At 46.3% G+C, this 19,388-nt stretch overlaps 1 protein-coding gene across 1 annotated transcript in view; it reads right to left on the bottom strand.

Annotated features, from left to right (window-relative positions):
* The window catches only part of LYSMD2 (LysM domain containing 2), a 49,880-nt gene extending 30,803 nt beyond the window's left edge, over nt 1-19,077 (bottom strand). The window contains exon 1 of the mRNA XM_089666822.1: nt 18,739-19,077. Within this exon, the coding sequence (XP_089522948.1) occupies nt 18,739-18,981 (243 nt within the window). The 5' untranslated portion in view covers nt 18,982-19,077. The remainder of the gene's footprint in view (nt 1-18,738) is intronic.
* Nucleotides 19,078-19,388: the final 311 nt, after the last annotated feature.

The following is a 19,388-nucleotide window of genomic DNA, read 5'->3' as shown; positions in this document are numbered from 1 at the left end:
CTCATCTTTTGTTTTAGAAAATAGGGTAATTTATTGCTTTTTTGTGCCCTAAAATTAACTTACTTGTATTTTTTACTGAAATTTTGCAGTGATTGTACATATTGTAAATATACAAAATTGGAACTACTACAATTTTATTCTCTAGGGTCTCTGCTTTCAGAAAATATATGTTTGGTGGTTTTATGTAATCTTCAGGCCCAAAATGATTTTTTAAAATTGTGCAAAAAAATGCAAAAATGGCTTTGGCAGCAAAAGGGATAAAGGATAAGCCCTACACTCCCCTTTCCTGAGGAGCAGCCAATTAATGCTCACTACACTGCAAGGTATCTCTCCTCCCTGCTAGTCCCCGGGTGTAGTGCTGGAGACAGGCAGGGAGGGGAGGAGGAGATAAACAGCGCAATGGAAAAAATATTAAACGTTTAAGTTGCCATAAAGCCCCTTTTTTTTTTTAAAAGCCCCAGAGATTCCTAATATCACCTCCGATTTAAATACAGTTTTGGTTAAAATGTATTTTTTTTTTTATCTGGACAAGTAGATTGTCATGAGGGACAAGTACATTAGGGCACTGATTTAGTTCCTGGACAGGCAGTTTTTTCAAAAACTTCCACACCCCTGAGAAGGAAAGAAAAATGCTTGATTCACTTATCAACACAGTCCGTGTTGATGGGTGAAGCCCTCTCGCAGCATTATTGTGTTCTGCCAGCGGAGAGCCACAACACAATGATTGCTGCTGGCTACCATAACCGCTGGCAGGTATCGCATGCAAAAAATCTGAAAGGCTAATTGTACAGAAAACGATCAGCGTAAGGAATGAATGAGGGACTATACACCTATTGTCTAATATCCGACAATAGTGAAAGAAGTAGTGGCGTTTGGAATACACATAGTATATATTTGAACCAAGAAATACATAGAACACATTGTAAATCATCCCTGTGGGAGAGCCAGTGGGGTGAAAGAAAGAGAAGAAGGGGAAAAAAGACAAGAAAGGATTGAAAGTAGAACCTCAAAAGCGTCTGAACCTGGGTTATGGGGCCTCCAAAGTTATAGCGAAGTAAAACTGCCTATTGGTATAGCAGGATGGGTGTGTTGAATCCACATAGTCCATGTTTTAAGGAATCTCTCGTGAGTATCTGAAATAATGATAGAGAGTTTTTCATTAACCAGGAAGAAATCTAGGGAGTGATGGACTTCCGTAAAGCATATGAACTGTTGTTTCCAGGCTTTTGCTATAGTTTGTTTAGCTGCCAATAGTACGTATGTAGCCAAATTGAATTGGTGTTTTGTAAGGCCCGGGGGCTTTGGGTATAGAAAAACATGCCAAGGGTCCCTTGGGAAAGGGCAAGCTAATAATGAATGCAAGAGTTTAAGGATCTTTGACCAAAACCAAGAGAGCATAGGGCATGTTCACCATATGTGTAGGACTTCTCACTGGGTAGCACAGCCTCAGAAACAGGTACCGGTGGTAGATGCATGAACGTGAGCTAGATGGAACAGGACCAAGTACCAACTTGTAACAGTTTTAAAGGCTGACTTCACTGTAAGAATACTGATAGAGCATGAGGTCAGGGTTGTCCATATCTGTGACCAGCAGACAATATCTTTGTTACTTTTAAGGTCCTATTCCCACCTGGACATGCAAGTGTGGTTGTTGGGATTCTGAAGGTTAGTCAACTGTGAGTAAAGGATACAAATAAGTTTGGGGGAGAAGGGTGTCCGATGACAAACATGTTAAAACAGGGACAATTGAGTCGTCGAGTCTTTGTCAGTGAGCACCAAAGTCACCCAATGGTTAATTTGTAAAAATCGGAAAAGTTCAGTATGAGGAGCTTGGTATTCCTTATTTCTGCCCAAGTGTAAACAGAACGACCACTGAGGAACGAGTGGATATACTGAAGTTTGTGGGAGACCCACCAATGGAAGGCACTGGGAAACTCAAGGCCAGGAGGAAACAGAGGGTTGCCTAAGAGGGGGAAAAGTGGTAGATAAAGGGAGATTAGACCACTGGAGTATTTGGTGGAGTCCCATATGTGCAACGAGTGGGCCATTAGAGGGCTGAGAGTTGAGGGCCTAGATCTTGGGGGAAGCCATAAAAGTGAGTGTGACGGGAGTGACTTTTGGGGGTGGGGGGACCGCTTGGTCAGCTCATGTCACCCTCATTATGTTTAACCCACCCTGTGCCTGTTGAGGGGTACAGGGTGTGAATGTCCCAGTATTGTGTATAGTGTGTGTCCCTTTGTCCCTGCCATGTGCTCCCCCCCATGGTGCTGTGTCTTCCTGCCCAGCCAACTATTATGGGATGTACTGTTTGTGTATTGGTGTGGGGGTTGGTCAATGTCCTTTGCCACATGGTTGCATCCCACTGTTCTGTGTCTGGTTGGATGGGGAGGGGTGATGAGGTGTTTCCTGCCTATACTGTAGCCCTTCCCACTGATAGGGTGGGCTGATGATGTGTTTCCTGTCCCTGGTTGTCTTTCCCCGCCCTCTGTATAAAACATGTTGTTTTGTGTACAATAAAGTTGTTGGCTTCCTGTTTTAGTAAGAGCTGGGTGTTGTCTGTTTTTCCTGAGGAATTTCGAGGGTGTGGTCCGTGGATGGTGTTCGGACAGGGGAAGTTGTGCTATAACGGAAAAACTCAGTGCAGTCTGGGTTCCGGTTCCGTTACATTGGTGGCAAGCGGTGGGATTGTGCTTCCAGCTGTAAACACATCCAAACCACCACCGGGATTCAAGAGCAGGAAAAGACGTCAGTCACCCCAGTGGAGATATGGACCTGGCATCAGAGTTCCCAGGGCTGCTACAGACTGTTCTTGCAACATACCCCAGGACTGTGTCTACGGATCAGTACCTGGAGCTCAGGCAGCGGATTTGGGAGGTGCTTTGGAGAGGAGCCGTCCAGGCTGCTAGAATGGACAAAGGCAAGTGGTATCCAACCCCAGAGGAGAGGGCCAGGGACCATCGGAATTTACGGATGCCATTCCTGGGAGAGCAACCCCAGGAGCAGTGGGTGACTGAGTTGGACAGGCTGGTCCAGCAGGAAATACAACTGGACAATAGATATCGGGCTCTGCGGTGGTACGCAGAGCAGGAGTATTTAGGGGAGGCAACAGAATGCTTTCCTGAGGGACATGACTTTGGTGGGCCTGGATTGCTGTGGGAGAGCCTTACAAATCTTTCTGTGTTTGGCGATAGAGGAGAACCTACTCTGAAAGAGTTACGAGAAGGCAGAGAGGCTATGTTCGGTCTCAGAGGGGTCTCAGAATTTAAACCAGATCTGGAATACCTGCTCAATAAAGAACTGGATCTAGAGAGGGCATACAGGCAGCTGCTAGGATATGTTCGGCCGCATGCCCAAGAGTCATCAGTGGAAATTCCAGAGACTGGGGATCTGATAGACCTCTCAGCTGAGGAGGAACCAGCAGTAGATCTGGCAACAGGGCCAAACAGTACTGAACTCTGCCCAGCACTGGTAATGTCTCCTGAGTTCCACGGACAGGAGATGGTGAGCCCCGATCCCCAAACACCAGTTGCAGAGGCTGGGGATTTGATTGATTTCTTTTCTGAGGAGGAACCAGCCGGGGAGCCGCCACCTGAAGTGCTGACAACCGGACAGAGGGTCCAGGACCTCTGTCCCATGCCTGTGGTAGTTTCAGAGGCCCAGGGTGAGAAGGGAGAGGAGGTTGTTGTCCTCTCCCCCCCACAGTCAGCCAGAGTGGAGGAAACTGTTTTCCCTCCCAAGCCAGGATCTGTGCACCAGGGGGACAGTGACAGAGGAATGCCATATCAGCAGCAGATCCACAGTCTGGGAGGGGAGGAAGCCGGCCTCCCTCCCCTACAGTTAGCCGGAGCAGATGTGGGGTCCCCAGCAGAAGTTCTGGCAACAGGGCAGAGCGCCGCTGGCCTCTGCCTAGCAACTACAGCCACCACCTGGATACCCCAGGGATGCTGGGCAGTCGGCCCAGATTCCCCACAGAAGGATGAAGGCGGCCCAGCCACCCTGTCTTCTCCCCAGCGGCTGAGAGGATTCCCGGGAGAAGGACTAGTCCGTACTTCTCCCCAGCGGCGGGTATGTTCTACGGGAGAGGCAGAGGTTGGCTGGGTGAGTAACGCTTGGTGTGGGACAATTTGCATGGGGTACTGTGCGGGTGCTGGCATTGGGGGACTGGAGGTGCAGAGTAACTTCAGAGTACATCCGTCTGGGATCTACTCCTGTGTTACTCTCCTACCGAAAGGGGAGATATGTGACGGGAGTGACTTTTGGGGGTGGGGGGACCGCTTGGTCAGCTCATGTCCCCCTCATTATGTTTAACCCACCCTGTGCCTGTTGAGGGGTACAGGGTGTGAATGTCCCAGTATTGTGTATAGTGTGTTTCCCTTTGTCCCTGCCATGTGCTCCCCCCCATGGTGCTGTGTCTTCCTGCCCAGCCAACTATTATGGGATGTACTGTTTGTGTATTGGTGTGGGGGTTGGTCAATGTCCTTTGCCACATGGTTGCATCCCATTGTTCTGTGTCTGGTTGGATGGGGAGGGGTGATGAGGTGTTTCCTGCCTATACTGTAGCCCTTCCCACTGATAGGGTGGGCTGATGATGTGTTTCCTGTCCCTGGTTGTCTTTCCCCGCCCTCTGTATAAAACATGTTGTTTTGTGTACAATAAAGTTGTTGGCTTCCTGTTTTAGTAAGAGCTGGGTGTTGTCTGTTTTTCCTGAGGAATTTCGAGGGTGTGGTCCGTGGATGGTGTTCGGACAGGGGAAGTTGTGCTATAACGGAAAAACTCAGTGCAGTCTGGGTTCCGGTTCCGTTACATTGGTGGCAAGCGGTGGGATTGTGCTTCCAGCTGTAAACACATCCAAACCACCACCGGGATTCAAGAGCAGGAAAAGACGTCAGTCACCCCAGTGGAGATATGGACCTGGCATCAGAGTTCCCAGGGCTGCTACAGACTGTTCTTGCAACATACCCCAGGACTGTGTCTACGGATCAGTACCTGGAGCTCAGGCAGCGGATTTGGGAGGTGCTTTGGAGAGGAGCCGTCCAGGCTGCTAGAATGGACAAAGGCAAGTGGTATCCAACCCCAGAGGAGAGGGCCAGGGACCATCGGAATTTACGGATGCCATTCCTGGGAGAGCAACCCCAGGAGCAGTGGGTGACTGAGTTGGACAGGCTGGTCCAGCAGGAAATACAACTGGACAATAGATATCGGGCTCTGCGGTGGTACGCAGAGCAGGAGTATTTAGGGGAGGCAACAGAATGCTTTCCTGAGGGACATGACTTTGGTGGGCCTGGATTGCTGTGGGAGAGCCTTACAAATCTTTCTGTGTTTGGCGATAGAGGAGAACCTACTCTGAAAGAGTTACGAGAAGGCAGAGAGGCTATGTTCGGTCTCAGAGGGGTCTCAGAATTTAAACCAGATCTGGAATACCTGCTCAATAAAGAACTGGATCTAGAGAGGGCATACAGGCAGCTGCTAGGATATGTTCGGCCGCATGCCCAAGAGTCATCAGTGGAAATTCCAGAGACTGGGGATCTGATAGACCTCTCAGCTGAGGAGGAACCAGCAGTAGACCTGGCAACAGGGCCAAACAGTACTGAACTCTGCCCAGCACTGGTAATGTCTCCTGAGTTCCACGGACAGGAGATGGTGAGCCCCGATCCCCAAACACCAGTTGCAGAGGCTGGGGATTTGATTGATTTCTTTTCTGAGGAGGAACCAGCCGGGGAGCCGCCACCTGAAGTGCTGACAACCGGACAGAGGGTCCAGGACCTCTGTCCCATGCCTGTGGTAGTTTCAGAGGCCCAGGGTGAGAAGGGAGAGGAGGTTGTTGTCCTCTCCCCCCCACAGTCAGCCAGAGTGGAGGAAACTGTTTTCCCTCCCAAGCCAGGATCTGTGCACCAGGGGGACAGTGACAGAGGAATGCCATATCAGCAGCAGATCCACAGTCTGGGAGGGGAGGAAGCCGGCCTCCCTCCCCTACAGTTAGCCGGAGCAGATGTGGGGTCCCCAGCAGAAGTTCTGGCAACAGGGCAGAGCGCCGCTGGCCTCTGCCTAGCAACTACAGCCACCACCTGGATACCCCAGGGATGCTGGGCAGTCGGCCCAGATTCCCCACAGAAGGATGAAGGCGGCCCAGCCACCCTGTCTTCTCCCCAGCGGCTGAGAGGATTCCCGGGAGAAGGACTAGTCCGTACTTCTCCCCAGCGGCGGGTATGTTCTACGGGAGAGGCAGAGGTTGGCTGGGTGAGTAACGCTTGGTGTGGGACAATTTGCATGGGGTACTGTGCGGGTGCTGGCATTGGGGGACTGGAGGTGCAGAGTAACTTCAGAGTACATCCGTCTGGGATCTACTCCTGTGTTACTCTCCTACCGAAAGGGGAGATATGTGACGGGAGTGACTTTTGGGGGTGGGGGGACCGCTTGGTCAGCTCATGTCCCCCTCATTATGTTTAACCCACCCTGTGCCTGTTGAGGGGTACAGGGTGTGAATGTCCCAGTATTGTGTATAGTGTGTTTCCCTTTGTCCCTGCCATGTGCTCCCCCCCATGGTGCTGTGTCTTCCTGCCCAGCCAACTATTATGGGATGTACTGTTTGTGTATTGGTGTGGGGGTTGGTCAATGTCCTTTGCCACATGGTTGCATCCCATTGTTCTGTGTCTGGTTGGATGGGGAGGGGTGATGAGGTGTTTCCTGCCTATACTGTAGCCCTTCCCACTGATAGGGTGGGCTGATGATGTGTTTCCTGTCCCTGGTTGTCTTTCCCCGCCCTCTGTATAAAACATGTTGTTTTGTGTACAATAAAGTTGTTGGCTTCCTGTTTTAGTAAGAGCTGGGTGTTGTCTGTTTTTCCTGAGGGATTTCGAGGGTGTGGTCCGTGGATGGTGTTCGGACAGGGGAAGTTGTGCTATAACGGAAAAACTCAGTGCAGTCTGGGTTCCGGTTCCGTTACAGTGAGCAAGGGGAGACCGGGAAGCAAGAGAGTGCTTCCAAGGTGATCCACATAGGGGCTTGCTGGGCTGCATATAAGGAGGTTCAAGGATGCGATTTGAGCCACCACATAGTACTTGGAAAAGTTGTGAACCCCTAAACCCCCTTGTTTCCGGTGTATGAGCATGGTGTGTTTGGTGACCCAAGGTCTCTTGTTAGCCCAGATAAAGTGGAGAACATAAATTTGAAATAACTTTAGGGCATAAGAAGGGACTGGAATGGGGAGGGTACGGAATAGGTATACCTCCCTCTTCTTCTAAGACACAGGTTGGAGGGGTTTGACATAGCCTGTGACTGGCAGAAATTCACCCACACCGTGTTATTTCCATAAAATAATAAAGAATTGATTTCAAATATATATTTGTATGACAATTTAAAACAGTTTATTGATATCATTTATTTTACTTTGTACCCCAAAGGCTGTTTTTTTTAATTTTGGTATTTTGACCATGTGACCAGCAGCAGAGGACTGGAAGTTTCTCCTGCTTATGTTTCCCTGCAGACAGAAAAGATCTGGGTCATGTGACAGCTGTATATCTATTAGAAAAAAAAGGTACATAGGTGCTTTTTTATTTCTATTAAAATACTTACAGTGCCATCATCTCCATACAGAAATAAAACAAATAATGTAAACTAAAACAGTATGTGTTTAGTATCATTTTAAAAGGAGACATATAGCCAAAGCTATTTTGGCTACACTTCACCTATGGATCACAGGAGTGCAATTCTTTCTGCCACACTTTTCAGATATTTTGGAAATCATTTATCATTTTCCTTCCACTTCACAATTATGTGCCACTTTGTGTTGGTCTATCACATAAAACCCCAATAAAATACATTTACGTTTTTTTTGGTTGTAACATGACAAAATGTGGAAAATTTTAATGGGTATGAATTCTTTGTCAAGGCACTGTAGGTCAGTATAATAATAAAAAAAAAAAAAGAATCCAATACTTCTATTTTACCATAAGTTTTAGCAGCTCTGTGGAGGAACATCATAAATAGCATATGTGGAAAACAGCAAGTAAGAACGGCTAAAATAGGGAGATCCCCAAGCTTCTTTTGCAAATCCATTATCTTCTATGTAAAGAAGGAGATATAAAAGTCACAAATATTGGGGACCATCTTCCAGATTTTTTTATACCAAAAAGACAATACATTCTGTGGATTTCTGAGCAAATATAACCAACATAAAATAGGCCATGTGATTTTTTTCCTCTAAACCAGGATTGCTTTGTGTCCCTGCCTTAGAATACATCTCTGTCCCAGCAGACATACCCCCCTCCCATCCTGTTTTCCTATTATTTAAGCCCTCGCTACTGGGGTCACGGTGTACTTTTTCCAGTGGCAGTGGAAAAGTTATTTACTGCAGTCACATGAAACACAAATGTTCTGAGACACAAAATTTCACACCTGGGTGCACAATACAATGAGCGGCAGGCCTGACACATAAAGGACAGCATTCATTTCTACAATGCTCGGCTCAGAATGCACTATGCTCAGAAAACGACAGCCCAACTGTCTCACGAGGTCCTGGAATTTTTAGTATATACACTGCTCAAAAAAAGTAAAAGAACATTTTTTTATTCAGAGTATAGCATCAAGTCAATGAAACTCCTGGGATACTGATCTGGTTAAAGTGAAGCTCCATTCAAAAAGGGAAGTTTCGCTTTAAAGACTGGTCCTCTGCTCCCCATTAAGGATTTGCACCTTTGGGGAGCGGGTACCCGAAATTGACAGGTACCCGCTTCCACGTTTGCTGCGATCGCCTAGGCAAAACAGAAGACATATGTATTCAAACTAAGCATAGGTGTTTGCCAAAGCATATACAAAAAAGAAAAAGTGCCATAAATAGGGGTGTATCCACCCATCAAAAAGCATTTCCCCGACTCACCATAACTGAGGTGTGGATTCTAAACCAAAAAGCTTATAAGATAAAGTTAGCAGCTGACAAGAGCAGACCTGCCAAGAGATGGTATATTATGAATACTACGCGGAGTAAATTTATTTTATTAATTTATTTACTCTGCATAGGATTCATAATATACCGTCTTTTTTGGCAGGTCTGCTCGTCAGCTAACTTTATCTTGTTTGCCAAAGCATGTTCAGTTTCCAAAAAGTACCCTGTTCCTTAACTTTGGTCAATTGATAAGGTAGCTCCTCTCGCTCCATAGTAAGTGGAGACATAGGCGTGCAATCGGCAGCATTTTTTACCTGCCCACCAGAGCTCCTCCTTGAAATCACCCTATACCAGGGGTGGGCAACCGTGAAACAGGCAGTGAGGAGTCATCACATCACTTCCTCACCGCCCATCAGTAGCCTCTGAGACGCGATCCGAACATGGATCAGACTTCAGAGCAGGGGTGTGCAATTCATATCGCCTGGGCACCGGACAGGTGTTTTTCATTTTTTTCTTTTTCATTTTTTACACATAGCCCTGCTGTTATGAATCAATGCCATTCATTACAGCTGTTTCTCTTCCTAGTGAGCGGTGATTGGCCTACAGTTGTCACATGATACATGAGGCCAATCACAGCACCCTGTACCATGTGACCAGCTCCAGCCAATCACAGATCACTAATCTGAGCTGTCCAACTTAACGCATTCATGACAGTTCATGAATGAGTTAGGTTCTGACAGCAAGCTTTGCAGTGCAGGAGAAATTATTTTCATTTCTCCTGCAAAGCAACGTGTTAAGAAAATAAATAAAAAATCCCTGATCACCCCTCCAACACACACACACACACACACACACTAGTACAATGTTGCTATGGTAACATTGTACTATTCTTATAAAAGTATTAAAAAAGAAAAAAAATATTAAAAATGTAAAAAAAAAAAAAAAACCCATATTGAGAATTTTTTTTTTTTTTTAACTACTTGCCAACTGCATACCCGCATTTAGCGGGTGAGCAGCAGCTCTTGGCAAAGCGACGTAATCATGCATTGCTTCCTATTTCCTGCGCCCCTCACTGCCCCCCACCTGTCGGTCCAGGGAGAGAAGAGAGAACACGGCATCAAGTAAAAGCACCACTACATTTTACACGCATGTCACCCAGCCAGTGCCATTAGTACAGTGTCAGTATATAGAATATTTCACTAATCACTGTATTCCTGCCACTAGTGACATCAGATAGTGTCAGGGTCAATTAGTGTACCTCCCAGCCAGGGTCAGCTAGCGTTAGATTGCCCGCACACTATCGCACTCACGCTCTAGGTCACTGATCACTGCTATTACTAGTTTAGTCTTTGTACGGATCAATATATTGATCATGAACAGAACTATACTAGTGCCTCCTTTGTATAGTGTCCACAAAAATGCAGAGTTACAGGATCGGCCCCGTTTGCTGCCAGCACTAGCGTTTAACCCCTCTGCTGTTTTTCACGGAAGATTTGTATCAATTGATTGTGGGCCAAGGCAATTTATACACACAACAATACATGGTCGCCCACCCAAATTCAGCTCTTGCCAGACAATTCACATTGAAACCTATCATGGTTTCTGAATTTAAAACTCTTTTGGGCCTAACCCTCAACGTGGGCCTTACAGAAAAGAATGAATTGCGGTCATGTTGATCCACAGAGCCAATTCATCATATGCCTGTGTTCTCTGCTGTTACATACAGTCAGGTCCATAAATATTGGGACATCGACACAATTCTAACATTTTTGGCTCTATACACCACCACAATGGATTTGAAATGAAACGAACAAGATGTGCTTTAACTGCAGACTGTTAGCTTTAATTTGAGGGTATTTACATCCAAATCAGGTGAACGGTGTAGGAATTACAACAGTTTGCATCTGTGCCTCCCACTTGTTAAGGGACCAAAAGTAATGGGACAGAATAATAATCATAAATCAAACTTTCACTTTTTAACACTTGGTTGCAAATCCTTTGCAGTCAATTACAGCCTGAAGTCTGGAACGCATAGACATCACCAGACGCTGGGTTTCATCCCTGGTGATGCTCTGCCAGGCCTCTACTGCAACTGTCTTCAGTTCCTGCTTGTTCTTGGGGCATTTTCCCTTCAGTTTTGTCTTCAGCAAGTGAAATTCATGCTCAATCGGATTCAGGTCAGGTGATTGACTTGGCCATTGCATAACATTCCACTTCTTTCCCTTAAAAAACTCCTTGGTTGCTTTTGCAGTATGCTTTGGGTCATTGTCCATCTGCACTGTGAAGTGGCGTCCAATGAGTTCTGAAGCATTTGTGTGAATATGAGCAGATAATATTACCCGAAACACTTCAGAATTCATCCTGCTGCTTTTGTCAGCAGTCACATCATCAATAAATACAAGAGAACCAGTTCCTTTGGCAGCCATACATGCCCACGCCATGACACTACCACCACCATGCTTCACTGATGAGGTGGTATGCTTAGGATCATGAGCAGTTCCTTTCCTTCTCCATACTCTTCTCTTTCCATCACTCTGGTACAAGTTGATCTTGGTCTCATCTGTCCATAGGATGTTGTTCCAGAAATGTGAAGGCTTTTTTAGATGTCGTTTGGCAAACTCTAATCTGGCCTTCCTGTTTTTGAGGCTCACCAATGGTTTACATCTTGTGGTGAACCCTCTGTATTCACTCTGGTGAAGTCTTCTCTTGATTGGTGACTTTGACACACATGCACCTACCTCCTGGAGAGTGTTCTTGATCTGGCCAACTGTTGTGAAGTGTGTTTTCTTCACCAGAGAAAGAATTCTTTGGTCATCCACCACAGTTGTTTTCTGTGGTCTTCCGGGTCTTTTGGTGTTGCTGAGCTCACCGATGCGTTCCTTCTTTTTAAGAATGTTCCAAACAGTTGTTTAGGCCACGCCTAATGCTTTTGTTATCTCTCTGATGGTGTTGTTTTGTTTTTTCAGCCTAATGATGGCTTGCTTCACTGATAGTGACAGCTCTTTGGATCTCATCTTGAGAGTTGACAGCAACAGATTCCAAATGCAAATAGCACACTTGAAATGAACTCTGAACCTTTAATCTGCTCATTGTAATTGGGATAATGAGGGAATAACACACACCTGGCCATGGAACAGCTGAGAAGCCAATTGTCCTATTACTTTTGGTCCCTTAACAAGTGGGAGGCACATATGCAAACTGTTGTAATTCCTACACCGGTCACCAGATTTGGATGTAAATACCCTCAAATTAAAGCTGACAGTCTGCAGTTAAAGCACATCTTATTCATTTCATTTCAAATCCATTGTGGTGGTGTATAGAGCCAAAAATGTTAGAATTGTGTCCATGTCCCAATATTTATGGACCTGACTGTATATGCCCAACATGGACCAGCAATGTACTGGTACGTTGCTGGACTTTGAGTGGTTATACCATGATGCCTGCAGCTACAGGCATCATCCTGGTATCGTTTTTTTCAGCTGGCGGTTGGCTTTCATGTAAAAACAATCCTAGTGGCCAATTAGCTGCTGAATTGTTTTTACAAGCAGCGGGAAGGGACAACCCCCACCCTATCTCCTGCTGCCTTGCACAGTTTTCTTGGGCTCTGCTGTCCCACAGGGGAATCTGAAAATGCACCCGCAGATCCGCTGGCTGACTATAGAGCTGATCAGAGACCAGAATGGCTCCAATCATCTGTATCGTCTAAGAGACCGGAATCTACAAGCATTTCATAATTTCCATTGCGCCGGACTTTAACAGCACCATTTGTAAATTGGGAAAGCATCTGATCACACCGATCTTGGTGAGTTTAGATAATGTAAGGGCAGAGGAGATATCTAGAGTCTCATAGACCCCACATTTCTCAAAAAAGAATGTATGACAATTCCTATTGAAGCTATAGGGGATATTTGCATACCCTGTGATAGCATTAAAAGTGATAAAAAAAAAAAATATGAAAGGGACAGTGTAAAAATAATTTAAAAAAATAGCATCCTTGCCCCCCTGAGCAAGCACACCTGCGTGCGCAAGCGTTGACCCAGTGGTTGTACCATGCATGTGAGGTATCACCGCGAACGTCAGATCGAGGAGAGTAATTCTAGCACTAGATCTCTTGTGTAAATATAAATTGGTGACTGGTAAAGGCTTTTAAAGCATTGCCTATTAATAACAAATATGTATGTACTTTGTTGCCATTGCAGGGGCTTGCGCAATTTTAAAGCATGTCATGTTTGGTATACATTTACTCAGCGTAACATCATCTTTTATATTTTATCAAACAATTGGGCAATATATTGTGTTTTTGTGAATTAAAATTCTAAAAAATGTATTTTTCCCAAAAGATTTGTGTTTGAAAAATTGCTGCGCAAATACTGTGTGACGTAAAAAATTTCAACACTCACCATTTTATTCTCTAGGGCTTTAAAAAAATATATAATGTTTGGGGGTTGAAAGTAATTTTCTAGCAAAAAAAGTTTTTTCATGTGAAAAAAAAAAGTGTCAGAAAAGGCTTGGTCTTCAAGAGTGGGTGGTATGTGGCATAAGCTTCTAATGTTGGCCCTGAAATGCCAGAATAGTAGAAGCCCCCCCCCTTCCAAATGACCCCTTTTTGGAAAGTAGACACTCCAAGGTATTTTCTAAGAGGCATGGTGAGTGTTTTGCAGATCTCATTTGTTGCCACGTTTTTGGAAAATTTTTTTTTTTTTCTATTTCAAATCCCTGTGACAAAAATGATATCTGTAAAATACTCACCATTACTCTTATCAAATTCCTTGGGGTGTCTACTTTCCGAAAAGGAGTCATCTGGGGGGGAGGGGGGTTTACTATCCTGGCGTTTTAGAGCCTCCGAAACTGTGATAGGTAGTGGGGAAGTGACATGAGGAAATAAAGCCCTTTGAAAGCCTGGAGCTGGTCATTGGATTTTGGGGGCCTGTATGTAGCTAGGCTGCCAAAAAGTCTCACACATGTGGTATCCATATACTCGGTAGAAGTAGAAGAATGTATTTTGGGGTGTTGTTCCACATATACCCATGGCTTGTGTGAGCAATATATCAGCTAAGTGTCACTTTGTGTAACAAAAAAAAAAAAAATTGGCATATTCAAAAAATTGGTGTCAAAAAATAAAATGTTCAATGGACTCAACATGCCTCTCTACAAAATCCTTGGGGTGTCTACTTTCCAAAAAGGGGTCATTTGGGCGGGGGGGGGTTGTACTGCCCTGGCATTTTAGCACCCCAAGAAATGTGATAGGCAGTCAGAAAGTAAAAGCTCCGTATATTCCAATATATATACCATAGTTAGTAGACACTATAACTTTCACACAAACCAATTAATATGCAGGAATTGAGATTTTTGTTAGACATGTAACAGAATACATTTTAGCCTAAATTTATGACTAACTTTGAGTTTATTGGATATATTTTATAACCAAAAGTGAAAAACGTTAGGGTCTTTTTTTGTTTATAGCGCAAAAAATAAAAACCGCAGAGGTGATCAAATACCACCAAAAGAAAGCGCTATTTGTGTGAAAAAAGGACATAAATTTCATTTGGGTATAGCACTGCACGACCGTGCAGTGCGAACAGCAAAAAATGGCCTGGTCAGGAAGGGGGGTAAATCTTCAGGAGGGCAAGTTGTTGCCCTCCTGAAGATTTCTTCAGGGGTTATAGGGCCCTACTCTTTCGAGCTTACAATCTCCTAGATTGTAAGCTCGAAAAAGTAGGGCCGTATAACCCCTCGTGTGCTGTTTGTAGTTGCTGTAATGTTTCATGTATTGTCCACCCCTCTATTGTACAGCGCTGAGCAAACCCTTTGGCGCTATATAAACTAGATGTAATAATAATAATAATAATACTCGTGTGCTGCATAATTGCAGAGCTGTGTTGTTCTGGGGGTGCACTCAGTTGGATCCTAGTCCAAACAGAGAGCATTTAGAAGGTGGTGAGGATGCATTATGTTGCTTCCTCACTGCCTGCTTTAACCCCTTGATCCCTGCACAAATATGCCACAACCTCTGCCAATCCTTCCACTTGTTTCCGATTTCCCAACGGATAAAATTCAAAATGCTAATATTGACGTACAAAGCTGTTCATAACACTGACCCAAACTACATCACCGACCTGATATCCAAATACCACCCAAAATGCACTCTCCGCTCCTCACAAGACCTACTACTCTCTAGTTCCCTGGTCTCCTCCTCCCATGCCCGCCTCCAGGGCTTCCCCCATCCTCTGGAACTCACTACCCCAATCCATCAGACTGTCACCTACCCTCCTCACCTTTAGGCACACCCTGAAAACCCATCTCTTCAGAGAAGCCTACCCCACCCTACCCCACCCTCACCTAACTGCTGATCTCCTCCACTCTTCCTACCACTCCATCCCCCACAGCTATTTCCTCCTGTACCACTCTCCCCTCCCTCCTAGATTGTAAGCTCCAAGGAGCAGGGCCCTCGAACCCCTCGTGTATTTTATTGTATTGTTACTGTACTGTCTCATGTATTGTCTCCCACTATAATGTACAGCGCTGAGCAAACTGTTGGCGCTATATAAATACTGAATAATAATAATAACAACAATGTGCATTTCACGCGGTTGCAGGGAGCTTCCATTCACTAAAACTGGTCATGTTTGGCGGATGTTATACCCTTCAAAAGCAGGTAAAATTATTGCTGCAGCTTAAAGCAAAGCATTGAGGTTGCAGCATGTGTACACCCCTGACCACTGCCTCTGCTGCAGCTAAAGGGGGTAGCGGTTGGGGGGGTGGCAAACCTGTGGGCTTTTACTGCGTCCCTTAGAGCTTGTTCACACAGACAGCAAGTGGATGGTAAAAGTAGACAGTTGAGCCATGACTTTACTGCCGTCTGGTCACCCTCCTAAACTTTGGCATGCAGCCACTCAAAACTATACACATGCCACAGCACAAATGATACAGTATGTAGCTATTGGCACGTATGGTAGTACCACCACCAAACGCATCCCATTTAAGTGAAAGGGGTTGTACCGTAACCACCATGCAACCATGTGCAATGCGCTGGGTCACCATTTTGAAGGATAAAACAGGCAGGGAGGTGATATATCACCTCCTCTCCACCTGTCAAATGCCTTTCGAAAAATGATCCACCTTGGATTGCTTCTTGGGGGGTAGCATTTCAGCCACATATGTGGATGAGCTTGGGCCTTCCGCAAATGTATTTCTGGCCAATCCTGGGCCCTTTTTTTTTTTTAAACTCCAATAAGCTGCAGGCCGGGTCATTCCTGTTTGGCAGCTCATGCAGACAGAAGGCTGTGGAGAGAGGAGTTGGAATGACCTGGCCTGCGGTACATCGGTGTACAAAAAAAAAATGAGTATAGGTAAGGTCCCTTTCATACAAGCGGTTCTGTCAGGTTCACCTTTCCATTTTCAAACAGACCTGATCAGAACCTCCATTCTCCTCTACGAGTAGTCGGATGTAAATGGGCTTGTGTCCATTTACACCCAGCTACCTCCGATCCGATATGGCACAAACAAACAGAAGGGAGATCTGTTCCCTTCCGTCTGCCCGGATCGGATGGCAGTAGGGTGTAAATGAACAACCAGTCTGTTTACCTCTGACTGCCCATAGACCAAAGCATGCTGTATCTGTTCTGCAGAAGCGGAGCGGACATGGTACTGTCATCCGGAAGCTCTGCTCAGCTCAGCAGGGGATCAGAGGACAGATACCAGGCTGAGCAAAACGAGATGAGGCCTGTGTGAAAAGGGCCTTAGAGATGAGCAGGAAGAACCCCTGAGCTCATCTGTCCTGGTAATGAAAGGCTAATACAGGCTGGTACATAAGTGGTTAAAAGTGACTCCATCTTTTATGTCACATATATATTTAAGGCTTCTTCATGTGAGCACTCACTAGTCTTTGAAGAGCAATCGGCGTTTGGTGCATTTTTTGAGTCACTTTTTCCACTGGTGCAAAACACACCAGAAACACAGGAAAACACATGCTTTTTTTTTTTTTTTACACAACAGAGCAGTGTGGAAGTAGGCTTAAAGCTGGTTCACACCAAATGCAGTCCAGTGCTTTTTTCTGCAGGCATGTTAACTGTGGGCAGCCGGCCATGACTCCTTGCAGCTTCACAGCTGCCTCCCCACTGAGCATGTGCGAGTCACGCTGCGCTTTGTGAATGGTCCCACAGCCTTCTGGGACCTGTGGTGTGTCCTATAAGGCTGCGGGGAGGGGGGAGGGAGAGAACCTTCAGTGGATTGCCATGGTGATCTGACCGAAAGTGGGAGTGGAAACCTGATGAAACCAGGTAAGCGCCCCCCCAAAAAATCTAGGGGGGGTTCTCCTTTAAGGCTCCACTCCTATCTGTGGGTTCTGTGAACATGCAAAGAACGCATGAAATATTCCATTTACAATGAGGCTCCATTCACACTAGGGTGTTTCAAATCGCGGGTGCAATGACCGCGATTTGAAAACGCATTGTGAAAGTGTGAAAACGTGCAATCGCATGTTCAGGTGCCATTCATTTCAATGGCACCTGAAAACGCAGGGTGTTTTTGCAGCGATCCCACAAACAAAATAAAATGTTTTGGGGCGTTACACATCCCGTGATTTTGTTTGTACAAGCGCGGCGCGTTTGCCCTGTGTAAAAACGCACCACCCTACGTTTTCAGGTGACACTGAAATGAATTGCACCTGAACACGAGATTGCACGGTTTCAGACTTCCATAGCGGGTTTTCGAATTGCGTTGATTCCACCCGAGATTTGAAATGCCCTAGTGTAAATGGAGCCTGAAAGATGTCTTGTCTGCCACGCTGGCACCTGAGTGTTGTGGGAAGGAGTGAGGGAACGCGCAGTGTGCTTGTCATCTCATTCCTCCCGATTGGCCCCCCAGACTCCGGCCTTCAGGCTCCATTCACATCTGAGCGCAACGCTTTTGTCGCGATTAGTTCAGGTGTTTTCAGGCTTGAGTTCTGGCGTTTTTGTGCATTTTTTCACGTTTTGTTGTGCGATTTTATGCGCTAATTGTTCAGGCTTCAGTTCTGACAATTTTGACAGGGAACATTTACACTGAATCAGCGCAGACCCAACAGTGCCGTCTCATCAGTGCCCATCTATGAACATCAGTGAAGGAGAAAAATTACTTTTTTTGCAAAAATGTTATAAAAGAAACTAAGAAAAATGCTTTTTAATAGAGAAAATTTTCATCTGTGACATCAATTGTTGCCATGCCAGATAAGCTGCTATTGGTCGCACAAAACACACAAAAGTGCATAAAATTTAGTGATTTGCGCGTTTCTATATATTTCTATGAGAATAAAAACGCATAAATCTGCCTTAATGGAGCTACAAAAAGTAGTTCCAAAACTTTTTTGTGCTTTAGGTGTTCTGCTTCAGGCGACTTGGAGTGGAGCCGTGAACCATCTCCATAGAGTAATATTGATTTTTTTCTCCGCGAGCGTTCTGGACATTGGCGCTACAAAAGCTCAGGTGTGATTGGAGCTTCATACAGGAGCCATTCACACCTGGTGTAGCGGGAACGCACGCTTTTTGCACAATGCGCATTGAGCAACCAATTCATTTGAATGGCCGGCCTACGCATGACAAGAGCGCAGAAGAGGCCCCAGTACCTTTTCCAGGTGCAGAGCTCGGGGCGTTTTTACTGGGTGATGACAGAGAGGGCGGCGGGGTCCTGTGCTATATCCCGGGGTCACCATCATCACATGTCATATGAAGGCTGACGGATGATTCAGCAGGTAGGCAATAGTGTGACCCCTGGGGAGAAGTGATGTCTGGGGTCACCATGACCTCCTATACAGAATACACATGACTCCATAGAGAATGAGGTCTTCCCCTCCCCCACCCCCGGTCCAGGCCCAGGCTTACCGTCACTCCGTACTTCAGAGCGATCCCCTGCAGAGTATCGCTGGGGCTGACGGTGTGCTCGATGAAGCGCTCAGCCCAGGGGGTGGTCACACTGGCCGTGCTACCGTATGAGCGGGTCTTAGTGCGGGCCAGGCTCAGGGACAGCTCGGCCTCAGACTCCCCCTCCGAGCCGGGGAATACCGTGTACCCGAGACGGCTCCCTCCACCCCTGTGCGAGGGCAGCACCGGAGACAGTTCCGCCATCTTCTGCGGGGGGAGACGCTCCGGTAACGGTACAGTGGACACTCTACACCACCACCACTGACATGACTGAGGGCTGCCGCTAGGGGCGCTACACGGGCCGGGACAGCTGGGGCGGGGCCTGGTGTCCATAGAGATGGATACATCCTCTGCTGTGATACTGTATGCATGCCGGGCATGCGCAATGATTTAGGTGCATTTTACATTTGACTGAGGGTGTCGGGTGGCAGGGATGTGAAGGTTGCACTGCCGGAGCTACGGCCTACTGCTGGGGGTACCAGGATGTCATACAGAATCCCTGTCTGCCGTCTCTGACCGCGTGCTTTTACCCTCGTGTTCTCCGTCTCTGACCGCGTGCTTTTACCCTTGTGTCCGCCGTCCCTGGCTTTCTGCTTGTACCCTTGTGTTCT

This window comes from Staurois parvus, unplaced genomic scaffold, assembly GCF_062004578.1.
Source record: "Staurois parvus isolate SC_StPar_1 unplaced genomic scaffold, SC_StPar_1.0 ptg002864l, whole genome shotgun sequence".
Classification (NCBI taxonomy): Eukaryota; Metazoa; Chordata; class Amphibia; order Anura; family Ranidae; genus Staurois; species Staurois parvus.
The sequence above is the reverse complement of the archived record's forward strand: the minus strand, read 5'-3'. Positions and strand labels throughout refer to the sequence as shown.